This window comes from Pollicipes pollicipes, unplaced genomic scaffold (genome assembly GCF_011947565.3).
Source record: "Pollicipes pollicipes isolate AB1234 unplaced genomic scaffold, Ppol_2.1 Scaffold_3216;HRSCAF=3773_pilon_pilon_pilon, whole genome shotgun sequence".
NCBI classification, from domain to species: Eukaryota; Metazoa; Arthropoda; class Thecostraca; order Pollicipedomorpha; family Pollicipedidae; genus Pollicipes; species Pollicipes pollicipes.
Genome location: NW_023596251.1, coordinates 5,234,931 through 5,248,023, shown reverse-complemented (window position 1 = coordinate 5,248,023; position 13,093 = coordinate 5,234,931). Strand labels below are relative to the sequence as shown.

Genomic DNA, 13,093 nt, shown 5'->3' with positions numbered 1-13,093 from the left:
AATGACAGATCTGGGGACGCTGTTCGGTCCAAGTCAAAAGACATGTGCAACCCCTGCGACCGGCGAAGAGACAAGAACGAGCGTCAGGATTACGAACGAGACAAGTACCGAGACTGTGACCGGGATGCGAGGTACCAGGACGTATCACCGGACGAGAGCGTTGACGAAGATGTCAGTAAAACAATGCAAGAGCTGCAAGACATCAGCATTAGTGTCAACAACAGCTTGAAGCGAATCAACCGGGCTTTCAATCATACTCAAGATTGTTATGAAGAGCGATCGACGCCCATAGTCGCCGCTGTCGAAAGCAGGCCGGAAATGCTCAATCGAGTAAATGATTCGCTCGCACAGATTGGTTGCGGGGCAAAAATGCTCAAACGGCTCCTGGTGGAGGAGAGAACAAAAGCAAATTGCTGAGGCGCAACACAAGAGGATTTGGATAATCTAAAAGCTATCATGGTCCTTTCGCCAGAATTGGTTTAAGCCACTGGCTAGGTGGACTTGATTCCGTGTAAAGACTAGGTGTTTGAGAAGAGCTTGGTGCTTTTTGCTGCGACTGCAATGCTCTGTGGGGTTTTATCTCGTCTGCATGCTGACAAGCACTAACAAGACCATATTCCAGCAACACGCGGCACGGCGTCCTTGAACGACCTCAACAAGGTCAATGAAGGCGATTCAAGATGGTAGCTAGGTGGTTTGATGGTGGACAATTCCCTGCGGCGAAGCTGCGGAGGATTTTCTTCAGCATGGGATAAGTATGATCCCGTTTTTTTTTTCACTCCGACGCGGCCTACCGATACTACGCCATTTAACTCCCGCCATGCTCAGAAATAGCTTCTGCTCGCAGCTGCAGGCCCGCGCTGATCGCACCAATGCGATAGCTGCTGGCGAATATATATATATATATATATATATATATATATATATATATATATATATATATGTTTAAATTGCGTGCCACAATATGACCGGATGAAGACAATGGCCGGCGATGTTCCTTGCCCTGCAGTTCATGCATCGTCCGTTATGCTGGAATTGAATGTGCGTCATTTGATTTAATTAGTCTGGACGGTAATCCAATATTTCAGCGAAGTGTTGGTAGACTAGTTTACCGTTTCGCTTGTAAACAAGCTTTGTACAACATCGCTGCAGCTATATTAACAACATGAAAATACATATTACTGCAGATGACACACGTAAAGGAACGATGTGGTTCTTACTCAGGCTCGGGCTGCCCATGCCTTCAAACATGCAGGATTGATCTGCTCTTTTCACGCACAAGTAACAGGACGGAATCAGTTCGGTTCAATTACACCTTTATGCCATACCCACCACGTGTCAAGTGTGTGGGAGAAGCTTTAGTAATGCTCAGACAATAAAATAATAAAATATTTACAGCAAGCATCTACACTGTTGAGCAAACCTCAGGCAACATGTGTTTGACGCCAAACACGCATAACACACACACGTCCACACTCGCCCGCGCCACAAAACACGCGTCACCCTGCACACAGTGTGGAACAATATACCGGAGGATAATGGGCGCACAGCGGTGCCACTGGTGCCAGCGGCACCACAGAGCACCAGCCGCACCAGCCGCAGTCGAACGCACCACGAGCGCAGTCCCCTTGGCACTTGGGCTCGTTGCTGGGCACACTGAATTCAGCGGGCCCGACTCTGGGCGTCATTACGAGCGCGGCGCGGTTGAACTATTGATTTGGCACAGTGTGGCTACAATCTGTACAGTCAACGGCTGCCTCCAGAGGCTGGATGTCATCACTAGGGTAGAGCCTTGCACTGAGTATTGTCGGCTCCCTGGGACCGCCCGGTCACTTCGGGGAAGAATAGCATTGGCGAGGTTCGAAGGAACGGTCAGCATCTCACAACGTGCACACTGCTCGATGTCCTGTGAGAAGAAACCGCCACGGAATGAAATGAAAACATCGTGATAGTAGAATATTTGAGTTAAAATTTGTGGCAAGGTTCCGCATCGGACTGGCGATAGAGTTAGCAGACAGAGGGTCGAAAGACTCACTAACCTGTGACACAGGTTGTCAGAGTGCATAAAATATATCGGACCCAGACGCAAAAGCAGAGACCATTTCGCAGCACATCAGCCAAAGCTTCATGCCAAGCCACCGCATAACAGGCGCCGTTCTTCTCGGCGCCTCGCTCCGAACAGACAGCGCCCCCCTTTCCGCGACAGTGTGCCGTGCGACAGTGCAGCAGTGCGACATTGACCGTCCCTTAGAGTGCCGGGCCGGCCAACACAACCAGCGGTCCCGCACGAGCCAGCGACGCCCAGAGGTCGGCGGTCGTCGTGACGTCAGAGGCCACGGTGACGTCACCACGCGTTAGCGCCTGCCAGCGGCCGGCCGTGCGTAGCGGCCGGCGCGCCCGCACGAGGCAGCGGTCGACAGCGTCCAGCGGTCCGTCAGGTGGGCAGCGGCAGCGGCTTCAGCTCCATGAACTGGTAAGGCACAGCCACGGTGCCGGCTGGATGTTGCACCAGCAGGTGGCCGCGCCGGGTGGCCGCGCCCACCACCACCACCTTCTCGCCCTTGAGCAGCGTCACCTCGCCGCCGCCCTCTGCCGAGAAGCCATTCACCGGCGTCACGATGGCGTCACAGCAGCAGATCAGCGCGGCGCATCGTGACGTAACGGGGTCATAACCCTCAGTGTCATAAGAACAAACAGGTAAATGAGGGATTTCGGTCGAAAAGCGATAGTAATGCTTAGTGAGCAGCTCTAGATAGCTAGGGACATCTGGCGGCAAATACAAAGACAAAGACTTAACAAAGACAAGGAAACCTGCGAAAGTACTTCGCGGCGGCTATTATCCGTTTTGTAATTGCGTCTTTCCCCATGCGAACGTTGGAAATTAAAGCTCCCTATGAAAACTATAACATATTTACATCGGGAAAGATGTAAAATCGACGCTACCCGCTAACTTATTCATCAAAACATACAGGCCGCATGAGCTGCCGAATGTCTGTCAGCTGATGCAAGAGCGCAATGTGCAGTCGGCACGTGTTCGTGCACACGAGGAAGCCATTTCCGGTGTGGCGTCCCGCAACGCTGGACTTACCAGGGAAGGTCATCTTCATGATGCGCCCCTGCGGATAGCCCATCTTCTTGTTGCCGGCCACAGTGTAGGAGCGGGCCCGCGGCAGCGGCGGTGGCCGCTCCAGGTCCAGGCCGAACAGCGAGCACGTCTGCTGGATCGTCTTCTGGTCACAGCGGTCCAGCGCGTCCGGCGGAGGCGTGCCTGCCAGGGTCAGGTCCGATCAAGCCACAGGTCAAGCCGGGCTAGACCGTCGCTCGTGCTCTATCGCGTCAGTTTATGTAGGCTCACAAGAGTCACGTAAGATTAGACGGTATAAAGCCAACCAAGCATCATGGTAAGGCAGATCATGTCCAGACGGCATGCTCATCTTCGCCTGATAAGTTTAATATAGATACATAGATGGAAGATTTAATGACATGGGTATAGAGGTATATAGGTGTGCATAGAGGTAACAAGATGCATATTATAGATGCATATTGCATATGTGTATAGATGTATATAGTGGTTGATGTAGAAACAAGCATGTAAAGTAGAAAGGTCTAATAAGTTTTTTTCGTTACGAGTTGGACCAATCACCATCTTGTAACGCTTCATCTGGTAGATCAACGTTCTTCTTCTCACTGTCGATTAAAAATGTAAGTAAGAAGGCTATCTATATTCGGCCACGAGATACTCGGACTCGCCCGCGTTGTGTAACCTACGCAGAGTCACGACCCTGGTCGTGGTCAGACCTCGTCTGACGCTAGGCAGCACACAACCTCACCTCAAGGATCAACTACGAAGCAAACAAGTCGTCACAGCACACGGCACAGCGTTACAATCCTCACGCATCTGGCATTTTGTATTTGATTCGCTTCACATGCGTTGCGCATGTGCTATGCCAGCGTGCATGAAGATGGAGTTCGGGTCAGCCCGTAGCGAAAAGACTGGATGCAAATGAGGCCTGATCAGAGGAACGCTAACTCCAGAAGGATATGACAACAGGGCGGAAACAGCTCGGTAAACTGCAGTATCCTTAGAAGCACGTCTGCTTGAACTCAAGACGGCAACACCAATGGCCCTAAAAATAAAAAAAACGTACCAACATTCGGAACCTACGTACCAACATTCGGAAAAAGGTACGTCCCGCCCGGTCCAAGCGGCTGCTGCGCCGCGTTCGCCGCCGCCACTGACCTGCGATCGGCTGCGGCCGCGGCCGGGTCGGGCCGCTCTTGTTACGCTGCCGGTGCTCCATGTTGCGGCGCATCTGCGGCCAACGGCGGCGCACGCGCCAGCCGCGCCACGCGCTCTGCACGAGCACGGCGGCGCGACGCCGGATCTGCTCGCGCAGCTGCTCCAGCTGCTGGCGCGCACCCTCACTGCGGGCAGAGGCGACGTCAGCGACGGTAGTGGAGCAGCCGGCAGCGACGGCACACCGAGGACGGAAAGTGACTTCACATGAAACGGGCATGGACGGTGCAGACTGATGGCATGCCACCAGGAGTGTGATTACCAGCGGAGTCCATGCCACTTTGGAGCAAGCTTGTGACAACTGAAATGATCAAACAATCCACAATTCCCCAGTGGCGTTTTTTACGGGACACATATACTCACGTGAGGAAGATATGCCGCTTGCCGAGCGCCCAGCCGGTGCTGACGTTCTCCTGTTGCACAATAGATGGCGCCAGCGTCGCACGGAAACTTTCCAGGATGAGACGACAGTCCTCGACAGCCTTCTCCTCGGTGCGGCGCAACAGCTTAGAGGGCGCCAACAGCCGGTAGCGTGTGTTGAACGCCTTGAAGCGCATTCGGTGGGGATAGCCTGGCGGCGAAGATAGACAAAATCAAAAGATCAGATCAGGCCGGATGTACGACATCAGAAGATGAAAAGATCGAGGTCAGAAAACCGTCAAAAATCAATGGGGACAATATAGCTCACCAATTTCCAGGCGTGAGACGCGCTACATCCAATCTCACTTCTCTCTTGAATGTCACACTTCAGCACGTTTCGAATGTGCCCGCTTCTAATCATCCCCCCACCACTGCTCACCGGCCGCCATCAGGTTGGTGCCCGCTTCTAATCATCCCCCACCGCTACTCACCGGCCGCCATCAGGTTGGTGCCCGCTTCTAATCATTCCCCCACCGCTACTCACCGGCCGCCATCAGGTTGGTGCCCGCTACTAATCATCCCCCCCACCGCTACTCACCGGCCGCCATCAGGTTGGTGCTCGCTTCTAATCATCCCCCCACCGCTACTCACCGGCCGCCATCAGGTTGGTGCCCGCTACTAAGCATCCCCCCACCGCTACTCACCGGGCGCCATCAGGTTGGTGCCCGCTTCTAACCCTCCCCCACCGCTGCTCACCGGCCGCCATCAGGTTGACGGTCTCGAGCAGCTGCAGGGCGCGGATCTGGCGCATGACCGTGGGTCGCTCGAACGCCAGCGGCTCCTCGGCGCCGTTGGCCTTGACGCAGCGGACGAAGTGCGGCTTGGCGTGCACCAGCGTCCTCAGCAGGTTGTCCAGCCGCGTGTGGAAGTCCTGCGTCAGCGTCGACACCGGCTCGTCGCCGTTTTGCCTGGCGGCGACAGCAGCCGGTGTCGGTTTGCACAGCGGCTAGGCATGGATAGGTTAGGCATGGCGCGGACTGCAGATGGAGCCCACAAGTCATACTGTTTGTCAAAGCGATAACAAGGACTTCTGCGGTCTTACTTAATGTGCAGCTGTCCTTCCTGAGACTAGCTACCACAACCAGTTTATTTAGGTAATCGTACAGACACTCGTGCTGTTATCTGTCCTGTTATCTATCGTGTCTATCAAAGTTTTCGGAGCCCTTTTATTCATTTTGTTGTAGAATTTCCGAAGGCTTAGCAGGCAGCGAACGCAATAGAACCCAGGGGTCGGCTCGAGTTTGCAGCTCTGATTTCCCAGCCAGCAGCAGAGATGTTCCCACGTGATTACAAGAGACTCACTTTATCATCAAGCTTGTGCGAAGTAATTCACACAACTACTAATCAGCACAACAAATTCACCCATTCCAAAACCTTTGCGTCGTTGTGGTTCAAGACAACCACACGTGCATGACTCCACCTCAACACCTCCACCAGTGGAGTCCCGCTGCCTGCGCCTCCCAGCCCCGATGTGTGTGGCTCTGCTCACAGGTCGGTGTGGCTGGTGGGACTGATGCGGAAGCTGACGCCCCGCGGCACCGTCTCCTGGCTGTAGAGCGCCTTCAGTTCCGAGCCGAACAGGTGGCTGGCGAAGCCGAAGCTGCAGTTCTGCTTGTGAAATACAGACACCAGGTCGTCCGGCACACAGTCCTTGTTCGTGTCTGCGGGCAGGAGCCACGTGTCAGGGCTGGCGTCTGCAGTACATCCTCGGTGCACGTGGTCTGCCTCGAGTTCGCGACGTCGTGCAACTTTTGACACGAAACTTGAAACTGCGAGAAAATCCTAATTCCACACACAAAATGTCAGTGGGGCAAGCACAGGGGCAAGCCATATTCGCAGTTACATGCCTTGGGTGGTACGCTCAGGCCCACAACAGCATATTTCTTCCAATTCACTCTGACCCCAAAGCATCACCTCCTCAAAACTTGCCCCGCCTCCACCAAACGGCTCTCCTTCTCGCCCCTGGCGAGCACCAGCCAGCCAGCTCACCGAGAAAGTCGGCGGCCGTATAGACCACCGTGCCAGCGTAGTGTTGCACGCCGAAGCAGCCGGGCTGGGTGGCGCGCGCTTCCAGCAGGCGGCCGTTGTTCTTGTGCGCCACGCGCACCTTCTGCAGGTAGGTCTCTGGCGAGCCGCGCACGCTGCACTCGATGTCCAGCATCGACAGCAGGCCGGTGCGCTGGCGGAGGTCACCAGGTCACTTTCAGGGGTCACCGCCGGGGTCACAGTGTCACGGACAGGTCATGGCCACATGGGTTGAGCCAGGGGTCAAGGGGAATGGGTCAAGGTTGCGCACTTTGCCACTTTTCCCAAGTAACATGGAAGCCGACAGAAAGTTTCACGGATTATTACGACATTTCAACATCTTGACCAATAAAATAAGAATCTGATTTCAACTGAAGTTGCAGCCACACACGCAACCTCTTAGAAAACCATTTTTACTATCAAATTTCCTACATCGGTCATCTGATTGCTATGTATTTCCGTTCCATGCATCGCGAAACCGAACTCTAGCATTCAGCAGCATCACGGTCGAAACACCTCTAAGTTCACTTTTACTTCCGGCTCTGTGTCCAGCTCTAGACACCCCCAACGGAGCTCACTCACCAGCGAGCTGATGAGGTCGATGCAGGGTACATTGTCGACGTACTCCACCTCCACCTCGCACGTGATGCCCTCCTCACGACACGACTCCAGGCTCGACTTGAAGATGTGCGTGTTGTAGAAGTGCTGCATCGTCTCCGAGCACAGGTTGATGCACAGGTGTTCCAGGTGCGACGGCTGAAGCAGGCATGAGACCGTGACGTCAGCGCAGCGGATTTAATGACGCTACGGGTGGCATACGGGACGATGGTGGCACGAGTGCTGCGACGTCATTGGTGCGTTGAAATTGAAATGACGACATTCGTGGGATGAGATGCCAAACTTTAAAAGAATGAAACGGAGCTTCGTCTCACTGTGTTGAAGTTCGGCTGTGCAATGTCCGGAACACAACCTCTCCTTCGCCGTCTTGCAGGCAGTCCTCACCCCACCACTCCAGATGACTCATTTGGTCTCAGAGCCATCAAACAACGAGACTCAACATTCCACCTCAGGGTTCTCGAAATCCCATTCAAGTCAGCCTTAACACATTTGTCACTGTCCAAAATACAGGCCAACGGAGCTTGAAAACTGAGCATGACGACATAAAGCCTCAAATGCTAGAAGACCCAACTGTCTCACTCCTTAGGCCTTCTCAGGTCTCAAAGCCCAGCCTCAGCGTCCCCAAAGCCCAGTCTGGTTGCAGCCAAGCCCCCATCCGCAAGAACCCCGAAACTCCAAGCGCATAGCCCTCGAAACCCCAATCGCAGCACCACCAAAGCCTCACCTTGGGATCCTCGAAGCCGAACATGTCCAGGATGCCGATAAAGCCGTCGGTGGCGTGGCGCACGGCCGAGTTCAGCACGCTCATGCTCTTGCTGGCGCGGCTGCCGGCCGTGCCGACGGTAGACGCGTGCGCCGACTGGGCGTCCAGGTGCACGTGCGAGTCGTCCGACGAGCTGAGCGTGCCCGACGTGGAGCCGATGCGCTTCAGCGAGTTGGCGCGCCGCACGATCGTGGCCACCGTGCGGCAGTAGAGGGCCTTGGCCAGCGAGTCCCTCGTCATGCTGTCCACGAGGGAGTCAGAGGGTGAACTCAGCTGCCTGGCCACGAGGGAGTCAAAGGGAGGGGGGGGGGGAGGCTCAGCTGCCTGGCCACGTGGGAGGTGCGCCAGAGGGGGGGGGGGGCGTCAGCTGGCTGCCCGCGAAGGAGGCGCGTCAGAGGGGGGGGGGGGCTTCAGCTGGCTATCTATGAAGGAGGCGCGTCATAGGGAGGGGGGGTACGTCAGCTGGCTGCCCACGAGGGAGGCGCGTCAGAAGGAGGGGGATGCCAGCTGTCACAGCGTTACGTAAGCTTTACTAAAGATTAACGAACACGGACGTCCTCACAGAGAAATCAAACATTGCTTCTCTCATGCGTGGTCCAGGTCGCCCGAATGTGTTGCTTTTGCACAAGACAACCTAATAGAGCAGAAAGACTGGTGCGCGCCTCGCAGAGCAGGCTACCGGGACAACACAAACTGGCGCGAGAACGGTCTACCGGAAACACACAAACTGTCGCGAGAACAGGCTACCGGGAACACACAAACTGGCGCGAGAACAGACTACTGGGAACACACAAACTGGCGCGAGAACAGGCTACCGGGAACACACAAACTGGCGCGAATGATACTGGCGCGAATGTGCATTCGTGTCTCTTCGATCCATCCATCTGCTTTGCGTCCCCCCCCCCCCCCCCCCCCGGAGCCGCACGCCTCAATATAAAACCCCGCTCATGGCCTCTGACCTGAATATGTGTGAAATCAAGTCTGAGACTGCTCATTCGAATCTCCCGATGTCTCCAGGTCCCGGGGTAGTCTCTAGCTTGTGTCTGGGTCCCAGTTTCCAAAACTAATCTTCCCGAGTCTCAGTCTGTTAGTCTGAGCTTCAGCTTGCGAGTCCCTGAGCCCATTTATGGGTCTTCAAACTACATATGAGTCGTTGCCTGAGTGCCTGCATTCCTGTCTCAGAGTGAGAGTCAGGCTCTGAGTTGGAATCTGAAATCAGAACCCCGTAAGCCCGAGTCCTGTGACCGAGACGGCCAGCCTGCACAGCCCAGCCGGAGCCTCCACACGCAGGTCTGCGGGTCCCTCGGGAGCCGAGCGCCAGGGACCGGCGACTCACCCGGACATGTTGGCGTCACACAGTGACTTCACCAGCTGGCCGCGCACGTTGTGGGTGCGGGAGGTGAGACCGCGCTGCAGCGCCTGTGCGTTGAAGCCGAGCAGCGCCGCCACCGAGTGCAGCTCCTTCTGGTTCTGCACCTCCACCTGCAGCGCACGGGCCACGTTAGAAAGCACGTCGTCGGAGGTCTGTCACGTGACCTGTGATGTCATGGGGAGGTTGGAGCTTGCGTCGCAGTCTCTCCTGCCAAGGACATGCAGCAAACGTTACAGGGCGTACCACGGTTCCTGTCGACACCGTGCTTCCACTTGGCAAACACGAGGACGTTAGAGGGACACGGAGACTGTTTCTGCCCTTGTCCAGCTTTGGAATGCGATAAACAGGGAGTGTAACAACATAATATATATGGTACGGGTTTCGTGCCAAGTCACGGTTACATACACAAGGGGTAAACAGTCTTAATATCAAAGCAAATCGTTTACACCAGATGCGGACACAAGAGTTCATGACGAACGTGATCAAAGGCGACGGGGTTCTAGTCTGGGATTCCACATGCAAACGGCCGTACAAACGAGCAATCTTGTAAAAAGCAAGGCCAACCCGCCAAATTTTCACGTGTGAGGGTGTGAGATTAGCGCCGTCAAGAACGAGAGCCCCCGCATTAAACTACCCCACACCCTGGTCCAAACCTTCACTCCCAAACACCACTCATCGCTTCCGCCCTCCACTCCTCACCTCAATGCCGGGGCCGTCCGCGAACGTGACATTGCCGAGCAGCAGGACAGAGGCCAGTACCCGCACCACGTCCATAAACGGGATGCCGAGCACACCCAGGCACGACTTCCAGGCCTCGAAGCGGCGCGCGTCCTCCTTGTCGTCCTGGCGCGTGTCGCCCTGGCGCAAGTAGCGCAGGCTGGAGAGCGTGCAGCCCTCCAGGTGCAGCTTGGCTGCCGGCGGCGGAAGGGCGGCGTCAACGTGGCGGAGCGGGCGGCCGTGGGAGTGAACGGTGTCAACGTACGAGCGGGAGCGTAGAGGCGGCGGCCGCGGGAGGGAGCGGTGTCAATGGACGAGCGGGAGCGTAGAGGCGGCGGCCGCGGGAGGGAGCGGTGCCAACGGACCAGGGGGTGGGATCAGTGTGGAGCCGGTGCCCGCGGGAGGGGCGGTGTCGGCGGACGAGAGCGTGGGATCAGTGTGGAGCTGGCGCCCGCGGGAGGGGCGGTGTCGGCGGACGAGGGGGTGGGATCAGTGCAAAGCCGGCGGCCACGGGAGGGGAGGGTGTCAAACGGACGACGGGGGAGTGAGGGGCGTCGGTGCGGAGCCGACGGCCGCGAGAGGGGCGTTGTCGACAGACGAGGTGGGGGGGGGGGGGGGGAGGGGGGGGAGCGCGGAGCCGGCAGCCGCGGGAAGGGGCGGTGACACGGACGAGAGGGGATCACGAAGTCGGTGACCGCGGGATGAAGCGGTGTCGACAGACGAGGCCAGAGGGGGGAGGGGGAGGGGGCGGATGTCGACGAGAGACGACAGCGTGAAACACTCAACGGCGAGAGACCAGCGCCAACACGATACTCCAGGATGGGTTTGTCAGAGTCGGTGGGGTACATCAGTCAGGGGACGGGACATCGCCCACGATGGACCGCCGAGTGCGGACAGGTCGGTGCTAATGAGAAACTCACTAGTCAGGAGATGAACGGCGTCAAGAAGACGAGGCAGTGGGAAGCCGTCCCATTCATGTGACAGGCTTGGCAGAGGGCCCACTCGTGGCCTCTCACCTCGCTCGTCGGCGCTGAGGCCGGCCAGCATCTGGTAGAAGATGTGGTAGTTCTTCTCGCCGGTGAGGGGCCGCACCACGCGGGTCTGGTCGAGGAAGTAGCAGTGGATTTTTGTACGATACAGGGCGCCGTCTGTTACTTGAACCTCGATGAAGTGACCCTGTGGTAAGGCATGGTTATGAGCATCACCAGCATCACCGTCGCCATCTTCTTCACGTAGCATCTTGACTTGGACTTATCTGAGGAAGATTTGAAGATTTGAGTCTGAAACTGACCATTGCTGCCAGATGAGCACAGCCCGGGACGACTTTTTCTTCTTCGGCCGATGTGCCAGTCAACCATCTGATCCGCCGACAACATCAATTGTACTCATCCTTCGCTTCGAGTCCGATAACTGTCATTGGGAATGTGAGCCTACCTGCGGAGGCCCATGGCTAACCAACCGAACCACCAACTTCAAAACATCATCGCAACGCCCGTTCCTAGTCACTCATGACCGCTTTCTGAACCCCGCGAGAATTACTGCACCAGCCGCCAAGCACTCAATCGTCTTTAGTGAACGCGACGCCTGTGGTTCCGCACGCATTATGGAGCACCAGAGACTACGCTGGTGGCCAACGCATTAGTGCTCGCGGAACATGGCGCAACCGGGATTCGAACCTGGGTCCCCATGCCGGAGCCGAAGGCGCTATGCACTCGGCAATTGCACTCATCACCACCAGGCACTCACAATGCGACTGGACTCTGAGTTGGAGGCGGTCTTGGCGCTGCCGAGGGACCTCAGCACAGTGAAGGCGGCCGCCAGGTGCTTGAAGGCATCCGTCTCCGGGCCGCCGCCAGCCACGTCGAACAGCTGGCGCAACAGCAACATCGACGCGTACGTTTTGCCGCTGCCGCTGGAGCCTGCCGAGCGCGCGCGGTGACGTCAACATGACGTCATACAGACCGGTGGATAGCTGGAAAGCGTGTCAGTCTTGGAGCGTGCTGAGGAGACGATGACGTCCGCATGACATCATCACACCACTGCGGAACTATTTAGCCAATCGGCGAAGGCATGGCGTGTGACGCCATACCGCGCAGGAAAGCCTGCCGTCGTCGGTGCTATTCGGGAGGCAGACGTTACGTTGGACGGGCGTCACCATATCAGGTCGGAGTCAAGATAACAGCCGGAGGCGATGCCGCCCTGAGGTCCGCTGTCTCCCGGGACGACTAAGGTCCACTGACGACTGGGGTCCGCTGTCTCCCGGGACGACTAAGGTCCACTGACGACTGAGGTCCGCTGTCTCCAGGGACGACTAAGGTCCACTGACGACTGAGGCCCGCTGTCTCCCGGGACGACTAAGGTCCACTGACGACTGGGGTCCGCTGTCTCCCGGGACGACTAAGGTCCACTGACGACTGAGGTCCGCTGTCTCCAGGGACGACTAAGGTCCACTGACGACTGAGGCCCGCTGTCTCCCGGGACGACTAAGGTCCACTGACGACTGAGGCCCGCTGTCTCCCGGGACGACTAAGGTCCACTGACGACTGAGGCCCGCTGTCTCCCGGGACGACTAAGGTCCACTGACGACTGAGGCCCGCTGTCTCCCGGGACGACTGAGGTCCACTGACGACTGAGGTCCGCTGTCTCCCGGGACGACTAAGGTCCACTGACGACTGAGGCCCGCTGTCTCCCGGGACGACTAAGGTCCACTGACGACTGAGGCCCGCTGTCTCCAGGGACGACTAAGGTCCGCTGACGACTGAGGTCCGCTGTCTCCCGGGACGACTAAGGTCCACTGACGACTGAGGCCCGCTGTCTCCAGGGACGACTAAGGTCCGCTGACGACTGAGGTCCGCTGTCTCCCGGGACGACTAAGGTCCAC

General features: G+C 57.0%; 1 protein-coding gene across 1 annotated transcript; it reads right to left on the bottom strand.

The window, feature by feature from the left end:
- Positions 1-317: 317 nt before the first annotated feature.
- Positions 318-12,131, bottom strand: LOC119090946 (myosin-I heavy chain; the record flags this gene model as incomplete). The annotated part of the gene is given in 13 exon segments (XM_037213673.1): positions 318-2,589; positions 3,089-3,268; positions 4,241-4,425; positions 4,661-4,868; positions 5,414-5,625; positions 6,207-6,378; positions 6,707-6,896; positions 7,325-7,498; positions 8,085-8,364; positions 9,460-9,605; positions 10,195-10,406; positions 11,229-11,388; positions 11,959-12,131. Coding segments are annotated over 13 exon segments (2,415 nt in total). The 3' UTR covers positions 318-2,434.
- Between the last annotated feature and the right edge of the window lie 962 nt (positions 12,132-13,093).